This window comes from Pseudorasbora parva, chromosome 7, assembly GCF_024679245.1.
Source record: "Pseudorasbora parva isolate DD20220531a chromosome 7, ASM2467924v1, whole genome shotgun sequence".
NCBI classification, from domain to species: domain Eukaryota; kingdom Metazoa; phylum Chordata; class Actinopteri; order Cypriniformes; family Gobionidae; genus Pseudorasbora; species Pseudorasbora parva.
In genome coordinates, this window is record NC_090178.1 from 34,677,537 (window position 1) to 34,698,677 (window position 21,141).

Genomic DNA, 21,141 nt, shown 5'->3' on the forward strand with positions numbered 1-21,141 from the left:
TAAATAAAATAAATTAGAATAGACTTACATAACATACTGTGTTTGATATGTGATTAAAATAACTGGCAGTGGATAAAATATAAACTAATAATTAAGTATTTTAATAATTGCTCAGGAAGTGCTAGGGTCACCGTCACGTCACCTCGCTCACTCTTGTTTGGTCATGGCTAGCAATAAGCAGCAGAAACGCATTTTTAGACTTTTTTTGAGTAATGTTACTACTAACTGGCTTCCAGCGCGCCTGCTCTGATATCTACATAGAGGGTATGTGGCTTATTTAAGGGCAAAAATTGTCAAGATACAGTTTTACAGGTCCATTTACAACCCTATAAATTGTCCCTAGGATGTAATGCTCTGTTTTTGCCTTATTTGGAAGAGTAATTCATATTAATGTTGAGCTCTGCTCTGATTGGCTTATTTCAGCAGCTCACAGCTCACAGCAGTTCAGCTATTCATCTCGTGAGTCCTGACAGAACACAGACTGGAATGACACTTTAAGCAGAACATCTCAAATGGAGATTGATTAAAATGCAGCCTACTTGTTTATTGGTGTTTTCAGATCATCCGTAGATAAAGAGCTCGCATTTTAGTAATTTAATCCCCCAAACAGTAGCCTAGAAATTTAGACGCACCCTAGCGGCAGCAAATTTTATCTGCCCGCAAGTGTCGTCTAGGAACTCTCAATACCCTTCTGAGCTGTATTCCTCACAATCTGGACGAGCCAATCACGTCGTGTATAGAGTCGGCGGGCGGGGCCATAATGACGACGGCCGAGTTGCGTTTGCGTGCTTCTAGTAAACACAGAAACTGGCGAACGGCGGCGGTCTTTCGAATCAGCTTTGACCGTGACTCTGGAAGACTTGGAGTTAAGCTTTTCTCTGAGAAAATAACAAAGAACGGCACTGAAGTCATTCTTAAAAAGGGAAGATGTGTTCAGGGTTTTGCTGACCGGATACGGTGAATGTTTAATCTATCAACAAGCTCTGTTTCACCTTCGTTGCTCTGGTTGGTGTAGCGCTATTCTATCGCGTGCAGAGGGAGTTTGAAAGACAGCCGTTTATCCCGCCCCTCGGATTGAGCCCTGTCTATGGTGAGTTTCCAGACCAAAGATCTTGATGTGGGTCTGGCTTGTCAGGCTACCCAAACAGAGCTTTTCTGTGAGAAAAAAAAATGTATACTATCCGGTGTTTTACCTAAACATGTCCACTCTGGCAACCATATACACGCAAGCTCTCTCTCGCGCGCGGATTATCTGAAAACACCAGTGCTTGAAATGGGCCGAACAAACGAACGTTTTGTTGTGGTATCCGATTATAATAAACCTTAACCATGACTGTTGACATATGACAACAGTCCCCTGCACAGCCTAAACATGACGTGTGTCATTAAGAACCTTTTTTGCTATCCTCAAGTGTCGCTTGATGATTTGGCTGCGTCATTTCCGCCTGACAATGAACATGTTTGGACAGATGCAAATGTTGGGTGCGTGCATATAAATTATCCCCAATGCTTGTGTCACGGTTGGGTTTATATTGAGAAGCACTTTTTTTCCTGTGGAGTTTTTGAAGAAGTAGGAGCCAATGGTGTTTGAGACTCCATGTACTGAACTCTTATTATTTCACTATGGCAAGGTTAATTACATTTTTCATTTTAGGGCACCATTAAGTTCCCATAGCATCAATGCCATGACACACAGCATGACAGGTTGCAGCGTCTTCTTCCCCTCTCAGGGAAACGGGAAATCTAACCTGAGGTGGTTCTTTAACCTAGGCTTAAAAAACAACAAATATTTTATTTGAAGTTATCTAAACTGAATAATCAATTGCAACATTGTTCGAACGACTGTAAAGATTAAGGGGATTAAGATTTTTTGCTTAAATCAAAATATTTTCTTATATACTCTGCATTGATTAATGCCACATTTCAATAAATAGATTACAATGTATTCTCAAAGTTGGTAATAGGCAGTATTCTGTGGTTCGTATGTTGTTAAGATTTATTGACATATTTATGAAATCAAACATTTAATACAGAAAAAAATATATATATCAAAATTGCTTAAATCACCTTTCTTTCCCATTCTGACATTCAGTTTGGAGTTCAGGAGATTGTCTTGACAAGGACCACACCCCTAAATGCATTGAAGCAACTGCCATGTGATTGGTTGATTAGATAATTGCATTGCGATGAGAAATTGAACAGGTGTTCCTAATAATCCTTTAGGTGAGTATCACACACACACACACACACACACACACACACACACACACACACACACACACACACACACACAGTATAATACATGTAAATATTTCTTAAATATATAAATTAATGTATGTATGTGTAATTATATATACATAATAATTATACACAGTACACAAACATATATTATGTAAATACGGACATTTATTTTGGATGCAATTAATCACGAATAATCGATCTGACAGCACTAATATTATGTGTTCCATTATATAATATGTAACATTGTATTTTTAGAGGCAACATAAATGCAATCCAAAGATGTGAGCATTTTTAACAACACACTGTCATTTGAACAACCAGTCAGTAACTACACTGGTTCCTTAGTTGTCATTAGATTCACTAAAAAGAACCAACTCATCAGTCATTTGAAGTGTCATTATAGCCAGACCTAGTTTTCTGTAAAGCAAACAATAAAAGATAAAGAAACCCTTAAACATCATATACATTCATAAATCATAATTCATAAATTATACCTCAAGGATCATAAAAAAAAATCTGCTTATGTATCTTCAGATTTTGATCTCCAGGGTTTGTAACTGACTACTGTATTTCCTGCATAACACACCATAGCTAGTGAGGCAAATATCTGAAAGGGAAACAGAACAAAGGAATTTGTCATTTAAACAATATACTACTAGGTATTTATTGTAATTATGACACATAATTACTCAGTACAGTAATGTCAACAAATTATTTCAGTCTGCACGGCTGCTGTATCTATTGTTCATAAGGAAACGTGCATTGCTAAACTAATCAGAGGAGTTGGAAACGTGGCATACCGTTGATGCAGCCCAGCTGATGAAGTAGTAGCGCCCCCTAACGGCCACATTCAAAGATAAAGCACTAATCACAGCTGCTGTCAGGTACAATACAGACGCGATGCCATTAAAACATATCCCCTGTGAATCGAGAGCCTTCAGTTTAATAAAAATTTGGTAAACAATAACACTTTATTATTATTATTATTATTATTATTATTATTATTATTATTATTATTATTATTATTATTATTATTTAGATAAGTTCAACTAATATTTATTCTAATTTACTCACCACAATTTTCCATGGAATCTGGGGGATCCTGGTGTGGGCCATGGTCAGGTATAAGAGGAAGAGAATGACTGTAAGCACCCAGCAAAAGACTGACAGAAACATTACCCACCCCAGTGCAGGAACATGGAGGTACTCCGTCCCACCAATTAGAGTCCACACCAGAAGCCCAAACACCTGAGATTGAAGATGGAGCAAAGATACTTATATTGGACTGAAACAGTACTGTCTTTGGATAAAGAGAAACACAATAAAAGTGATCTAAAACCAAGCGGATATATCTCATAACATGTATAACTTTAATCCATGGATAAAAGCCTCTGCCAAACTCATAGGTTTAAATCACCAACTCATATTTCAGAACTTGAAAAAAGGATTAAGCTGTAAAAACACGTTTTGAGAAAAATAAATAAAAACAATGACAATTATGTTCTCTAATCAGCAGAACAGGCCTTTCCACCACTCCTTTTTTTTAACACCATGCTATTCTCCAGAGACTTCCCACCCTCCCTTCCTGTTATATACAGCCAAAGAATTTCTAACTGTGCTTGATATTACTGGGGAAATTATTTTGGGTTTAGAAGACAGCTGGCTGTAGATTATGACAGGAAAGGGAATGCATGAATTTGACTCAGAGTATGTGGTGGAAGGAAGAAGAACAATACAAGCTGAAAGGAAGAGTTTGTTTCCCAACTGTTTTGGTTGGTCCTCTTCCTCTCTTTCCGTAGTGAGTAAGTATCTTCATGACCAAGTCTTAAGTTTTGATGTTCCTATTCAGTACACACTGTATGGTTGCAAAAAATGCCTTGTGAAAAATAAGAGTTCTTAAGTGTCTTCATATATTTAAAGTACATATAAAAACTGTACTTGCAGAAAATATAATTGTATTTACACAAAAGACGACTGAAGTGCACTTAAAAAAAGTACATTCATCACGAAAGTGTACTTTGTAATGTGAAACATAACATTTTTCCTTAAAGTACATTTTAAATCATTATGTTTTAGTAATCTTGTGAAGAAGTACACTTTTAATGTGTTTTTAAAGTTAATATATTTTAAAATGTGCTAAATTGCATCTTCATCATTACAAATGTGTAATTACAAATATATTTAATTAAAAACATGGAATTCAAGTTTCAAGTGAAATTACGTTGAAATATGTCAGTGCATTCAACAGTACTTTGATAACTAATAAAGAAACTACATATAAATACAATTGGGCAAAAAATATTTAGTCTGCCACCAATTGTACAAGTTCTCCAACTTAAAAAGATAAGAGAGGGTAATAAAGGCTGTAATTTTCATCATAGATACACTGTGACAGACAGAATGAGAGACAAAAAATCCAGGAAATCACATTGTCTGATTTTTAAAGAATTTATTTGCAAATTATGGTGGAAAATAAGTATTTGGTCAATACCAAAAGTTAATCTCCAATACTTTGTTTTATTACCCGGCTCTGTGAAATACTTGATTCTGATTGGTCAATCGCGCATTGCAGCGGTATGTTATTCCCAAATAACACCCGCTCATCCATTTACTACGAGTTATCTTGACCGGTACTACTTCTATGCTTAACGCTGGCGCCATCTTGTGGCTTAAACAGCCGTAGTTTACAATGGAAGACTTCAAGGCAGGTTTCCTTTATAACGTTTTTAATATAGATATTTTTCTTACACAAACGCATCGATTCGAATCAGAAGGCTCTAATAACCCAACGGAGTCGTATAGAGCACGTTATTTGACGGACAGCTGCATTTTTTATGTACTTCAAACACAACCATTGTTGTCTGAAGAAGAATGTCATATACACCTATAATGACTTGTGGGGGAGTAAATCATAGGCTTGGTTTCATTTTTGGGTGAACTAACCCTTTCAGCATTCATTTTCAACATTTAGCAAGGGCATATGGCAAATCTTCAGCAATAGATAAAAGCTTAAAGCAGGTTGGAACTGTTTTTCTTCTCGGAAGCTTTGCGTAAGAGCTAATAAAATGTTTAATCTCAAGACAATATTTTGTGTCTAATTTATTTGAGACTAGTAGCCGTGTAATAAGCAGGATAATGTCCTCCCCTTCGCGTCGGGGTCCTGATCACTCTGTCAGGGTTTATTCTGCGATAACAACCGGCTGGGTGTACATTATCCCTTACATATACCCTTTGTTAGCAATGACAGAGGTCAAGGATCTTCTGTAAGTATCCACAAGGTTTTTTCACACTGTTGCTGGTAGTTTGGCCCATGCAGATCTCCTCCAGAACAGTGATGTTTTGGGGCTGTCGCTGAGATCTGGAGACTCCAGGACCTTGAAATGCTTCTTATGAAGCCACTCCTTTTTTGCTCGGGCAGTGTATTTGGGATCATTGTCATGCTGAAAGACCCATCCACTTTTCATCTTCAATGTCCTTGCTGATGGGAGGTTTTTACTCAAAATCTCACGATACATGGCATCATTTTTTCCTTTACACAGATCTGTCATCCTGGTCCCTTTGCAGAAAAATAGCCCCAAAGCATGATGTTTCCACCCCCATGTTTCACAGTAGGTATAGTGTCTTTGGATGCAACTCAGCATTCTTTTTCCTCCAAACACGAAAAGTTTTGGTTTCATCTGACCATATGGAATTCTCCCAATCCTCTTCTGGATCATTCAAATGCTCTTTAGTAAACTTCAGACGGTCCTGGACATGTACTAGCTTGCAGGGGGACACGTCTGGCTCTGCGTATTGTGTTACTGCTGGTAGCCTTTGTTACTTTGGTCCCAGCTCTCTGCAGGTCATTCACTAGGTCCCCTGTGTGGTTCTGGGATTTTTGCTCACCGTTCTTGTTATTATTTTAACCCCACGGTGTGAGATCTTGTGTGGAGCCCCAGATTGAGGGAGATTATCAGGGGTCTTGTATGTCTTCCATTTTCTAATAATTGCTCCCACAGAACTGCCGTCTCTTTTGCAGCAGATCTTCACACCAAGCTGCTTACCTATTTCAGATTCAGTCTTCCCAGTCTGGTGCAGGTCTACAATCTAATTTCTGGTGTCCTTTGACAGCTCTTTGGTCTTGGCCATAGTGGAGTTGAGAGTCTGACAGTTTGAGGTTGTGAAGAGGTGTCTTTTATACTGATAATGAGTTCAAACAGGTGCCATTAATACAGGTAACGATTGGAGGTTACAAATCTTGCTTTTTTTTATTGACCAAATACTTATTTTCCACCACAATTTGCAAATAAATTATTTAAAAATCAGATAATGTGATTTTCTGGATTTCTTTTCTCATTCTGTCTCTCATAATTGAAGTGTACCTATAATGAAAATGACAGGCCTCTTTCATCTTTTTAAGAGGGAGAACTTGCACAACTGATGGCTGACTAAATACTTTTTTGCCCAACTGTATATTACAAGGTCCTACTTAAGCTCTCTTAAGTTCAGCTAATTTCATTTAAAGGGTTAATTCACCCAAAAATGAAAATTCTGTCATTAGTTATACAATACAATAATCGCTTGACAGCCGTAAGACCTCCGTTCATCTTCGGAATACAAGTGAAGATATGTTAAAATAAATAAAATCTGATGGCTCAGAAAGTCATTACAAAAAGCCCATCTCACTAGAGTGGCTCTACAATAATTTAAGGAAGCGACGAGTATAATTTTTGTGCGCAAAAAAAAAAAAACAGAAAGAAAAGAAAGAAAATCTAAATAACAACTTTATTCGACAAGTTCTTGTCTTCTGTTTGGGCCTCTGATAAATTTTATTTAAATACAGTTTGCACTCAAATAAAGCCTATTTTAAAGCCGGTCAAGATTTTTCAAACTTTATGATGCCAACCTGGACCGCCAAGATGAACCTTTTATGAAAGCTACACTGTGGGATATTTTCCCCCATCTAGCGGTGAAAAGGTATATGACCATCCAGTGAATATTATTTTCTGTTCCTCTCAATTCCGATTTCGTTTGAACTCCTACGGTGGCCGATTTAGTCCAAGATTAACATGGCAATCCCCCTCTTCACATTCGATATGGTGCCATCGAGTGTTAAAACGCGAAAGGCGAAGCTACGGGTATGTCCTCTTTGGCTAATGTACTTTCAAGATAGAGGGGCAACATGGCGACCGGCATTCGAACCCCTGACCCGTATTTTCAATGGCATATTATAAACTTACGAGAAAACTTTATTATGTGAAATAAGTAAATATACATTAATGAGCACATATTTTTGAAAGAACTACGTTTTTTTTAACAAAGATTAAAATAAAAAAGTTACAGTGTAACTTGAACGACACACTTCCTGAAATCTATATTTATTTATTTTTTTGTACGAAAAAACTTTTAAACTGTTAGATAAATAGTAAGTGTGACATTATAAATACAACATACTGTTTCCAAGCTTAAATTGGCTATATACTTAATGTTGAATGTATAAACCTGAAGAAGAACATTTTTGATATTTCTATAAGAAACTTTCACAATAAATGTAAGCAGCTTACATAGCCTACTGTATTAAGAATACTGCTCTACAAGTGAGCATAATACAATCTCACTAGAAAGATATAAAGCAAACATATACAATTCTGGAAAGTGTCCGGCAAGAAGAGAAACTTTTAGAAATGAAACAGTTAGAATGTTCGGTAGACTTTATCCATTTTTGCTTTGCTTTTTATTCTCTGACCCCTAGTTGATCAAAGTTTCAAAACCCCTAGCCTGTATTATTTCTAAAATAAGTTTTCTATGTTGTTTACATGAAATAAAAGATTTAAAATCGCAGTTTCACTTTTACCATAGCTTATACAACAATCTGATCCTTAGCTGGGGAATGGAAAGTGGAAACAACAATTTGTGACAAAACGTATTTTTTGAGTTCTTCCATTCTAATTTATATTACTGTAATTTCTGTGTTTCAAACACAATATTAGCTAGCCTATAGATAGCCCTATAACTCTGGAATTAATATTGAACTCGAGATAGCACATGCACAGTATAGCCAACTTACGATTTCTCCAGCCATAAACATACCACAGGCAGAACGAATGAAGTTCCCATCATAAGCCAACTTGGAGTGTGACAAGCCTAAACTCTCTATATTTGAGATTTTACTGGTTCCGTCAGTGCTGCTACTTTCAATGTGGGACTCGAAGTCGACCTCCATTCTTATATATATATTAAAAAAAAATCTAATTAAACAAAAATAATAATCCCTGAATCAACGCAATGATCCCTATTCCTGAAGGAAAGGAAACATACTATGGTGAAGGTTTAGCTCATTCGTGAAAGAATTGTTCTTTGGAGTCGGATCTTTTAATCTGAACCGGTTTAAAAATCCATTTGAACGATTCGTTTATCAAACGAACATTATGGCCTCAAGCGTTTCGTCCGGTTCGCGACCCAACAACACTTCACTAACCTCGCGTCTCTTCGATAAGACTAGCCTGTATTATTTCGATATGAACCGAAAACAGAGGAGTGGTTTGATAGAAATCTTTTCTAGTGCGTTCTTACGCTTTGTTTAGCCGTTACCTGTCGTTCACCAGCTGCAAATGCAGGTAGCCCAAGTTACCCTTTTTATCGGCAAACTAGGCTTGATTTATTTATTTTTATTTTTTAATGCATTAATTTATTTAGTCTATTTATTGGTAAATATTCACGTCAACCACGATGTGTATGCTCTTTGTGTTCTTATGGATAGACAAATTAGGCAAGTCCAAAGGCAAACGACTCTACGAAACGAAACGAAATTAAACGACGATTAATTTTTCACCTTAAAAAGGTGATTTATTTTAGCATTGCTTTAGCCTATTGTTTCATATAAATTACACTACATTTGTGTTAGCTGAATTAGCAACTTAATGTATTGGAGCAAAGGCAATAGGCTATGTGCTTACAATAGCATATATGTGCTTTTTTTTTCTATGCCAGGGGGTTTGAACCTTTTAGATGCCACAGACCCTCTCATATGATCATGTGAGCAAGTGACTTCCGTTCTAAAATGTATAAGGCACAGTCTGTCTTTTATTAACACTCAATGTATAGGCTACACAAATAGGCCTAATTAATATTATAAATTGAAAAATAGTTTCAGTTCAGTTAGTTTAATTAGGCTATTATATATTTTGATCTACTCAATGTAGTAATGTATTGTGTTATATGTATTTATTTCATTTTAATTGAGTTTTATTCAATTATTTTAATATTTTTTTCTATTTAATTTAATTTTAATCTAATTTAATTTATTTACTAGGTTAATAACTAACCATTTTTAATCACATTTTATTCATGTATGTATTTATTCAGATCTAATTTATTGTTTTACGCATTTATTTTAATCAAATTATTATTATTATTATTATTATTATTATTATTATTATTATTATTATTATTATTATTACTACTACAGTTTTTTTCTAGACATTTCCAAGGACTCCCTATCACTCTCTTGCGGCCCCCAGAACCACATATGTTAAATATAGCTTTCGCTATATATATATATTTTATTTAACGAATATGCTTGATATTTGTCGCTGACTAGATATATTTAATAGTGTAGGCCACTTTTTACTGGTAACATAAGACATTTGCCATTATCACTACCTACAAATATTCCCCAATGCAATGTTATACAATATACATATTCAACATTAGTAGTTCAATGTTGTACTGACACAAAAACAATTTCATCACATAGTAATTGTTCTTTAAGTGAACTATTCACAATAGCCTACATATAGTCACTATCCTCAATATATATTGTTGCAATATATTATGACATGATACATTGTTGCACCTCTACTATAAATAACTTACTTTGTCTTTAAAAGTAAAAAAGTAAGTAATGTGTTTGCCAGCTCTGAATTATTAAAATTGAATATTTTTTCAATAAAAATACTGTAAAGAATTCCTGTTAGTGATCAGTTTTTGCAAAATGTATCTCCAACTACAGAATGACTCATATGTTTCAGTTATGTCTGTATATGTTCCTGTTCTCTATATAAGTTAAAAGTTGAAATGTAGCAAAATTAATATTCACACAAGCCAGTCATTTTTCATCTGTAAGGATTAATCATTTTGATATTGTTGAAATAAAACAACGCCTCCAAGAAGACTTCATGTGGCATAAGGAGCATTTAAACTGACATCAAGGCAGTGATGTCTTGATGATGCACCCCCCCCCCCCCCCCTTAATTCCAGTAGGCCTGCGTCACAAGAGGGCAGCAAATCCAAAGAAGTTGCTTGTCAAATATGGCACTGAGAGCTTCATCTCTGAATTAGCTGAATTAAAGCCAGTATTTTTTACTGTCCAGTATTTTGCAGAAAATACAATAATAATATTAATAATAATAATAATAAAAGTTTAATTGTGTTTTATTTGTTATATCTTAATTTAACACACTATTTTGTCTCATTACTAGGATATTAAAATATTATTTCATCTAAAGAGCAACATCGAGACAATGGTTATGGTAAATCAAATTCAAATCATATGGAGAGCCACCAGTCAAATGTTATAATGTATATAACACAGTCACCATAAACCTATTATTTGATGGCTGCTAGTCCTCATCCTTTCTGCCAGCTCTCTACATCAAAGGTTTGCTTTCACTTTGTTGATCTGATTTTTTATTTATGACTAAACAAACCTGAAAATGCCATGAAAGCATCTTGCCCAGCTGTGTTGCTGTACCCGACTAATGCACTCTGTTACAGTCAATATCAGTGAATGAAATCTTGAGATCTCAGTGAAAGATATTGTATTGATTTGAGACTCAGAATACAGCTATTGAAACATTACAATCCTGGAAAGGAAACAAGGGAATCAGATTTAATTATTATTTTTATTTTTAATTTAGAAATCCAGTATTTGATTAGAAATCAAATTAGCTGATCAATCAAAATTCCACCTCAGTTAATGCTAGATTCTAAATCCATATATATATATATATATATATATATATATATATATATATATATATATATATATATATATATATATATATATATATATATATATATATATACAAATCTATTTTAATTCTTGAGCCATTCCTGGAGGAAAATAATGGTGAAATAAGATGTCCATTGCTCAGCACCCTGCGTGTGGCCTGTTCGTCTCAGTAACCTCTAATTATTAATTGTTGTTCACAGCGGTTGCCGTGTAGTCTGTTGTAAAGGTTATGCTTTCGATAAATGCACAGTTCTGCAGAATGTAATTAAGTCATCTCAGGAGGAGACGTGCTGTGAGACTCAGGCTGGGGTAATGCTTCAGTGGCAGCCATGTTTAAGATTTTTTTTATTTTTTTTTAATAGTTTAACAGAAATTAAATTAAACAATGGATGGAACAAACAGGTCAGACAGATTATATAACAACCGATCCACTAAATTGCATTCTGATATTTTTTAGGGGGTAACACTTTATTTTGCAGTGTGCTTGTAATGCTACATGGTTACCAACTTCAAGAAATTGTCCATAATTACAACATCCTAATCTTATAAGTGCATAGTTAATTATTATTGCCCAGTACTTAAATGTATTATTACATAGTTGGGTTACACTTTATTTTAATCTGTCATTGTTACAGTGTAACTATATATTTAAGTAGGCTACTTATTAATAATAATTAACTACATGTACTTACTATAGGGCTGTGGTAGGATTGGGGTTTGGTTGCATGTAATTATGCATAATGTACTGTTATTACTAAGTACATGTCACATATGTAACAAGGACACTGTAAAATAAAATGTAACCTTTTTTGGTACAACTTTATTTCACAGTATTTGTTACATAATTACATCCAACCCTCAACCAAACCCCAATCCTACACTAACCCGTAAGTACCAGTGTCCCAATGACACTGTAACAATGACACCCTAAAATAAAGTGTAACCCCTTTTTTTATTTCATCATAATGCAATGCATTTACAGAAATTATAACTTTATCCCAGACAGACAGGATTTAATCTGACGATTTAATTTTAATTTGAGAGTCTAGGCCTAGTTCGCCGTTGTATCATGTTAAATATTCTGAGACAGACTCCATAAGAGTAGCAAGGTTAAAAGTTGAATGTCACACTTTTGCTTTGTACTTTAATTGTAGCTAATGGCAAAGTCAGGACGTGCGCGTACAGCGCCGTAAAGATCATTAATTGATCATCCCTGTGTAATTCGGGTTATCATTATCAGAATATAGTAAATATTTCCCACTGTACCGGATCTTTGTAAGAAATATGATGAATTCAAGTGAGCAAATAGTTAAGCAGACGCAATAATATGTCTTTTTTTATTATTATTTACTAACCGTATTTACAATTATATTTACTAATGATGATATTTCTGCTTGTTTATCAACAAAAATAATATTAATGGAAATGTAGTTTATAATAACATGCAATCTTCAACAAAAAATGCAGTTTTCTGAATTATGGGCTGACTGTTCTTATATTTTATGAAGAAAGTCTGGCTTGTCTATGAACTCTTCAGGGACCATATACTGATAAATAAGCCTCATAATGCAGGGATTGTTGCTGAGATAATAGCCAAGACAGTCAATAGAACTGATTTTATGAGTCTTCGAATCAACAGAACTGTCTTAACCGGTGGGATTTGTTTAAATTACAAAAGTACAGTAGTCAATACTAAACTCTGAATCCATAAATCACCCTCTAATTGCCAGATGTGTGGAGTCTCAGAGTATTAAAAAGATCTAGATCAGATTATGATCTCCTAAGCCTTTAAAAAGATGAGTATCTGGGAGATTCTCAGAATAAATGCACATCAGAGAGAGAGATGGATTATCTCATCCACAATCAAACACAATTATGTTGGGTTGTCTATATATATATATATATATATATATATATATATATATATATATATATATATATATATATATATATATATATATATATATATATATATATATATATATATACTACATCCAGTCATGATGACATACTAGACTCACAACCAAACAAGCTCAAAGCAATCAGATATTCTATCTGATGGTGTTCTATCACGGGATCTCACTACAACGTCCAGTGTCAATTCACTTTGAGTTTTATCCTTTAATTCCAAGTCAAAGGGCTGTGCTTTCGCCATTGAGCCAGGGTCAAGAAGGTTCAAAGGTTAAAAGGGGGCTGTGATCAGTCACAAATGAAAACTCAAACTCTCTGCAACTTTATCCAACAATTGCAACAGTATCAACACATTTAAAGTAGAACTTTTTCGAAAGAGTCTCAGGAAAAGAAAGTCCTTCATCAAGAATTGACAGGGTAAAAGTGTCCTTTAACGCTCAGTCTCCCCATTACCTCAAACCTAATGATGACTCCTGAGGATGGTCACATTCAAGATGGAGTCCTAGAGGTAGATGAAAATCAGATCACTGCACTTTTCAGCCATGGAAATGGTTATCGTGCCACTGTACAATCCTTGAAGCCAAATTGAAAAAGAAAATTAAACTGACTGAATTATCTTTTTTTAAAATCATGAATGAAGGGTCTTTCATGGTCTCTGGAGCAAGAAGAGAGTGTGTTTGAAGGAAGAGGGGGATGGTGGGTCTGCATTAAGACATTCTCATCCCTGATGAATCTCCCTGCTGCCTTTTATTTCCTTTCCTCTTCACCCGGGCTCCGACGCGGTGGTAAGCCGCTCAGAGAATCATTGAAAGGGTGAACGCGGAGCCAACACCGAAGGGATTAATTATTTCGGTGTCTAGGACCGGGCCGGATTTACCAAACCACTCAGAGACACAGGCAAATCCTCTCACCTCTGCATGAGAACAACATACATGCAAACATTTCAATCCAAACGAGGAGCAGAGGACCATGGGAACAGACACTGCGATATGCCCATGGTTAGTTTACATCTGCTCAGCCTTGGAACTGCCGGAAATAATCAATGCTTCCATTTGTATGAAGAGTAAAAAAAATCCATTCTGACCACAAACTGACCATGAAGACAGGTGATCTGAGACTTAGTTCAATCAAAGTGGCTATAACCTGCTTGGGCAAACAAAAGAATCCATGTCTGACTGGTGGTCGCCCATATTTGCAAAGCTCTTTCTACTTAGCTTGAAAAGAACTTAGCAGTTGCAAAGAACCATTATAGCAGTGCCACTGCACAGTATCATTTATATTTCTATAATATGAATTAAATACAAATATGTCCTAAATACAAGACAGCAGAGCTGGAACTTAACATCTAATCTGCTTTTATCTAGTAAATAACTATGCTTTTTATTCTGTGGCGCAAGTGAGAACCATTTCATTATTATTATTTTTTAGATTTTTTTTGGTTACACTTTTTATTTTAGGGTCCAATTTGACCAACATGTCCTCCAACCAATACGCCTATAGGTCGTTTGTCACTTCCTTGAAATATGACCCATAGGAGATTTTACTAAAGTTGCGCCCCTATCGACAATATTTTAATTAATTAAATATGACGCACAGGAGCGTTTTCTAAAGTAGTGCTCCTACTGACAGCAGGACACTTTCATTTTAAAGCATTTTTTCCCTTTTATCTGTTTATTTTTTCAGGTTTTGCATAGCTCAGTTGGTAAAGCATTCAAAAACAACATGTGATCGTTCGATCCCAGGGAACACACGTGCTCATAAAGTGTGTATGCACTATAAATCACTGGGTAGGTTTGGGGATGGGGTGGGTGGAGTTGTAAAAGAAAAAAAAAAAATCTAAATAGAAATAATGACAAATGGTGGTTAAAAAGTCCACACATTACATTAAATTGAAAATGCATTATGATTGGTAACGACAGTCATACGTCATTTCATGACGTCAAACTGACCATTTTTATGCCAGCATGACTTTAAAACGTAAATAGGTCGTAATATGGTGCTTGAAAAACGACCTATAGAGTCATATTTTTTTTGAGGACAGGCTGAATTTTAACTATTAACTAAATATTAACTATGCCATTTGCCTCAATAAACTCTCAATTTCCACTTAATAGTTAGTAAGGTAGTTTTTTCATTTAGGTATTGGGTAGAATTAAGGGATGTGGAATATGGTCTAACCGGAATAAAGCAGAAATATGTGGTTATTAAGTAGTAATAAACAGCCAACATCTTAGCAATATGCTTCTAATAAGCAACTAGTTAATAGTGAGAACTGGATCATAAACTTAAGCATTACCGAACTGCCTTTCAATAAAATAAATAAATACATGTAAAATTACCCCCCAAAAATGTTATATACTTCAAAAAAGTATATATATATATATATATATATATATATATATATATATATATATATATATATATATATATATATATATATACTTTTTTGATATTATGAATATAGTGTAACAATGATATATATATATATATATATATATATATATATATATATATATATATATATATATATATATATATATATATATATATATATATATATATATATATATATATATAACACAATAAATTCACTGAAATCATAAAACATAGATTCTTCCATTTTATGTTTTTTTTTTCTTTTTTTTCTTTCTTTTTTTTTCATGCTACAAATAAACCATTCCTGGGAATCTCTGATTTTAGTGTCAGTGTTGTGCCTGTGTAGAAGTCAGGGCCCTCGGCTGGGGCCCATTTCACAGTGCTAATGTATTTCACCCATCTCAGTATGATCCACATCGCCGCAGGTAATCCATGTCAGCTGCCTCATTTATACTGGCCCAATACTGGGGACCTTCTCAGAACGTTACAATCACGCTGGAAAACCCTGTCAGGCCAAACTACCAATTTCAATAACATGTCGATGTTTTAATGCCAAAGCTGCATTATAACTGTACTCAATTAATTTGTTCTGTTTATTGATTGACTGCAGTTTTACTGAATTTTTCTTGATAAAATACAGGTGTTTACTGGGGAAAAGATGCTTTATAAATGTATTTATAATTTTAAACAAACACTGGAGCAGTTTCCAGCCCTACCGTCAGATATGAGAATGAACAGCAGAATGAAATATTGAAGTGAAGTTTTGATTGACAACATTCATTATACATTATTCACACACAAAGAGTTATTAAAGCATTCTGCAAGCTATTTTTGTGCGCACAGGTGTTTAATATTTCTAACGGTTTTGTATGGTGTTCATATGTGCCTATTAATTATAGATTCATATAGTATATGTTTTTGACACCGCCCTCTGCCCAACCTCTGCCCTGCTGAGCATTCAGAGCTCAAATCTATTCTACTAAATGACTCCTTGCTGCCAGAACAACATACACACACACACACACACACACACACACACACACACACACACCTTCCACCCTCCTCCGCAGTCACTTGTCAGCTAAACCAGATGTCGCCTCATAATTGGCTGATGTGGGCACCCACAAAGGCGAAGACATTATTACACGCACACACACCAGACGCCGTTGCACCCCACCCCACATCCCAGCATCTTCTTCCCTACCCAAACCCAAACAAGCTTCCTACGCTAAATAAAAAGCGTCTCACACCGGCAATTATTTAAGCCCGTATCGCTGCCAAACATCAACGTGAACGCGCGATAATCAAGCCGAATACGGTTCAATCCGAGCAAAAACAAAGCTAGGGCGAGGGGAAAAAAATGGCGGAGGTAGTTGTGGGAAACAGGGAGCAGGTCTGGTCTGTGGTAGCATTGGTGGATTACTCCCTGACACAGAGAGAGCATATCTAATCAGCATTCCTGAAACTGAGCCGGGGTGAAAAATAGATCCCAGTCTTAGTACGGCGGCCCCCCTGCTGTGCTACCTGTCAAAGCCAATATTTCCCCTTCAGCTCCCCACAACAAGACCACATTTACCTCCTTTCATATATTACCCATCATCCCACCCAACAAACTCAAGCGCATGCTTAAAATGTTTGCTAGCTGTAATTGGATAGAAGCCGAACTTGATTTGTCTTCGTTTTGATTTTGCTGTGAAGTAGAAAAGAACCCCGGCTTATTGTTGACGCGGACATGTCGGACACATCGGAAGCAAGGATTCCTAGTATGTAGCGTGTGGTACGATCTGCGGATTTGTCAAAAACAAAAGCCGGTGAGGGATATTCCAGAATGTGGCGAAAGGTTAGATTCACACACCTACATAGAAACGAGGAAAACTCACAAGCGGCAGAGAGAGAGGTGGCTAAATTTTATTATGTTTTGGCAGGATATTCCTATAACTTACTAGGGATACATTCTCTCTGTGTTATGCAGCGAAAAAATCATTTGCATTTTTTTTTCCGCAAGTGTGAAGTATCAAAGGCGGGCCCCTGCTGAGCAGCGAATAGACAGAGCTGGCAGAGGCATGAATTTTTCAGCAGCTTTCGCCCTCCCTTTCTCTCTCTTTCTCTCTTTTCCTGTCGGTTCAGTCGATACGCTGCGTGGACGAGAAGCCCAGGCTGCATGCGAACTAGCCGAGCTGCATCCCCGGAATTCCTCCAGCTTCGTGAACTGGTACCTGAATACCAAATTGAAAGTAGATGTGTAAATACAATTCTTGTGAGTGTTTCTTTACTTCCTCAGAAGTGATTATCCGTGGCAGCAGATGTGATAAATCTGGAAATCTTTCATATGTTTACCTCTCTTTCACCGCTGGGGACACACAGCATTTGCCAGTTTGTTTCAGTCGTTCACGTTAATTAGGCTTCGGTTTCAGTCAAATCCCACCCTTAAGAACAGGGTGAAGGAAATGTTTCCACTCTTCTAGAACAGACTTGAGCTTAGCTGTAGATTTTTAATCAAGCGGGATCCGAGGATGTGGCCGTGTTTTACATACAAATGCAGACGGAGGAGCTAAATTAGGATGCAAAAGAAAAACAAAAATGCCATTCAACTTTGTTTAAATTATTAATATTACCTTGCCCGTGAAATGAATGTTGTTCACAGTGTCAAATCAAACGTGGCCAGTGTTAGCATTTGGGGCTTTATGTTTTAATCTTTGTGTGTTAAGAGTCCTAACAACAAAGCTTATATAGTAAAAGTCCTGGAAAGAAAGAAATAATGACACCTATTATTATTCATATTTATTAAACAAATAAATCACTATTAAAAAATAGAATAATTAATATAAATAAATACAAATAATAGCTATAATAAAAAAGCATATTATTATTATTATTGTTTTTATTGCTGTTAGTATACATGATCAATCAATTACAGCGCCTAAAGCATTGACATTTTAAAGTGTAATACATATTAAACAATTATTCTTAGTAGTAGTAATGTTATAATGACCAAAAAAATATCAACACAAACAAATATGAGCAACTACTGTGCCAAATAATTATCAAAGTATTACATTTTAGATTGAATAAATATTAAAATAATAATATTGGCAACACTTTAGTTTAGGTCCAAATCTCACTATTAATTTGCTTATTTATTAAGCACATATTAATGCCTTATTCTACATGACCATATTCTAAATCCCTTATGCACAATACCTATAGTTGAACAGCTACCTTACTAACTATTAATAAGTAGTAATTTGGTGGTTTATTGAGGCAAAAGTTGTAGTTAATAATGAACCATAATCTAAAGTGTGACCGTAATATTAATAATAATATAATTCAGATATCTACGATAAGAAATCATCAGCAAATGAATGAATGAATGAATGAATGAATGAATGAATGAATGAATGAATGAATGAATGACTGAATGAATGAATGTATGAATGAATGAAAATGAATCACCTCCAAAATATGAGTTTGTCTTTACATATATGTGTGTGTACTGTGCATAATTAATATGTATACTGTATATACATACACACATTTTTAATTGATAAAATATCTATTTTTATATATAATACATATTATAAAATATACAGTATATACATGCAAATATTTCTTAAATATATACATGAATGAGTGTATTTATATACATAATAATTATACACACAACAAACACACAAATACATATATATATATAAAGAAAGTTTTATTTTGGATGTGATTAATCACGATTAACGGCACTAAGATGTTAAGTTTTCATAGAAAAATGTGAAGTAACACGCATGTAAAGTGTTCAGGTCATAAACGAATGATCAGTGATATGGGAGTGTTTAGGTTTCTACATAGGTTATTCATCTGCAAATGTACCATACAGCTATTTTGAGCACAACTAATGTCTTTAGGGGATCATGCTTGATCCAGCAGCCGTCTACCTGTATCTAATCAGCTGTTTTCAGCACTGCTATCAATTTGCAAGTAATGTGTTTCTGAGAAGTCTGGCAGGTTAGCTCAAAGACATTTCCATATTGTTAACTTTAGCACAGAAGCGTGCAAATTCCCATGCCTGCAAATATTGTTATTCTGAGCAAAACTGCCAGGCCTATTTATTACAGCAAATAATTGAATGGTTCTGTTTAAAAAGGGCTGGTGACTTATGCTGTAAAAAATGAAAGCCTGCAAACCAGAATTCCATGTCAGTGTCACATAGCAGGGGGGGGAATGCTTCTATATGGAAAGTCCCATTAAGAGGTAGAACATCACTGCTGCTCAGACACTATATTATTATTGCCCTTCTTCCAATACTCTAGGGGCCAAAAACGAATATTATTTTGGATCGGAGGCTAAGCACTGTATTGAGGCATCTCTTGGAAAAGCATGCCAACTCCTGATAACTCCATTTATTAAGCATGTTAGTGAGCATAACAGTAATAATCCAGAAATTGAATGTCTTCTTTTTTTCAATACAAAACTAAGATTGAACTGTAAAATAAGAATCAGCCACTTCTAGCCTCCACATATTATATTTCTATATTGCATTGCATGGTTGCTTTGGCGTATCAGACATGCCCACTTGCCTAATTGTGTGTTTTAATGCACACATATGAACTATGTGCTTGTTTTGGGCACATATCACCTTAGGCACATTGCCAGTGTGTTAGAGTGAGCTCAGGAACCAGTGATGGAGTGAGACATGAAAGAAAGAGAGCCACTTAAGATACGGATCTTCCATATCCTCTCCTGCAGCACTTATATCTGCCATTATCAACTTCTAATAGAGCCATCGACACTATCTCAGTGAGAGGAAATGTCATTTAGATGTGTTTAGAATCACATTAGGGTACACAGTGAAGGTGCAAGCATTAGGATTGAATGACTGTGTGGCTGCTCTGCTCCACTATTTACAGCCCCTAGGGAACTAAGGTGATGGTGGTATCCTTCCTCAATGTTTTAGGGTCCTAATGGGCTGTTCTGTCAGCGGGGCAGATCGACCTGCCTGCTACTGATAAGACTTCTCAAAACGGCAAAGGACCAAGGTGCCCCAAAGTATCAGGAGCTCAGGAAATTGAGCCAACCGAGCTTCTCCCAAAAGTGAAATTCTGTCATTATTTACGTATGTCGTTCCAAACCTGAAGATCTGCAGAACACAAAACAAGATATTTTGAAGAATGTTGGGTTTGGTTACCATTGACTTCCATGTGGACGAAAAAACACTATCTTTATGTTCCCCATGCACGAGGGTGAGATAATTCAAAAATGTACATTTTGGGGTGAACTATCCCTATGTTCCATTTGTTCTTTTTGGGAATGTTTGGGAACCCTTCTCTTCTGTACTTATTGTGAAAATTAAGTGAGCTTAATTGTATTGAATGTGCGCTTGCAGTGTACCTCAAATCTTAAAAGTATAAAAATCCTATTTGCAGAAAATATAATATTAATGAAATAAACAACCATATTTTAAAGAAAGAACAATTTTAAAATGGTGCAGTTTGTAATAACATAAAATTATTTTTTTACATCATAGTATATTTTAAAACATTACATTTTAATAAACTTGTCTCATGTCAATAAGTACACTTATTCAAAACATACTAATGTAAAGTACTTGATTAAAATTATAACTAGTGTTT

At 35.3% G+C, this 21,141-nt stretch overlaps 1 protein-coding gene across 2 annotated transcripts; it reads right to left on the bottom strand.

Annotated features, from left to right (window-relative positions):
* Positions 1 to 2,405: 2,405 nt before the first annotated feature.
* On the bottom strand, positions 2,406 to 8,493 carry cmtm8b (CKLF-like MARVEL transmembrane domain containing 8b). 2 transcript variants are annotated; one of them, XM_067449785.1, is made up of 5 exons: positions 8,288 to 8,493; positions 3,316 to 3,489; positions 3,042 to 3,161; positions 2,736 to 2,848; positions 2,406 to 2,658 (listed from the first exon to the last, which is right to left on the bottom strand). In XM_067449785.1, the coding sequence occupies exons 1-4, from the start codon at positions 8,441 to 8,443 to the stop codon at positions 2,762 to 2,764; spliced, it is 537 nt and encodes a 178-aa protein (XP_067305886.1). In that variant the 5' UTR covers positions 8,444 to 8,493; the 3' UTR covers positions 2,406 to 2,658; positions 2,736 to 2,761. The 2 variants fall into 2 exon arrangements, with proteins under 2 accessions (XP_067305886.1, XP_067305885.1); XM_067449784.1 differs by having other exon boundaries at positions 2,406 to 2,848.
* Positions 8,494 to 21,141: the final 12,648 nt, after the last annotated feature.

Coding starts and splice junctions, on each gene's coding strand:
- cmtm8b (XM_067449785.1), bottom strand. CDS start 8,443: ATGGAGGTCGACTTCGAGTCCCACATTGAAAGTAGCAGCACTGACGGA. Junction 3,162..3,315: donor AGATTCCATGGAAAATTGTG/GTGAGTAAATTA, acceptor CTCGATTCACAG/GGGATATGTTTTAATGGCAT. Junction 2,849..3,041: donor TCAGCTGGGCTGCATCAACG/GTATGCCACGTT, acceptor TTTCCCTTTCAG/ATATTTGCCTCACTAGCTAT.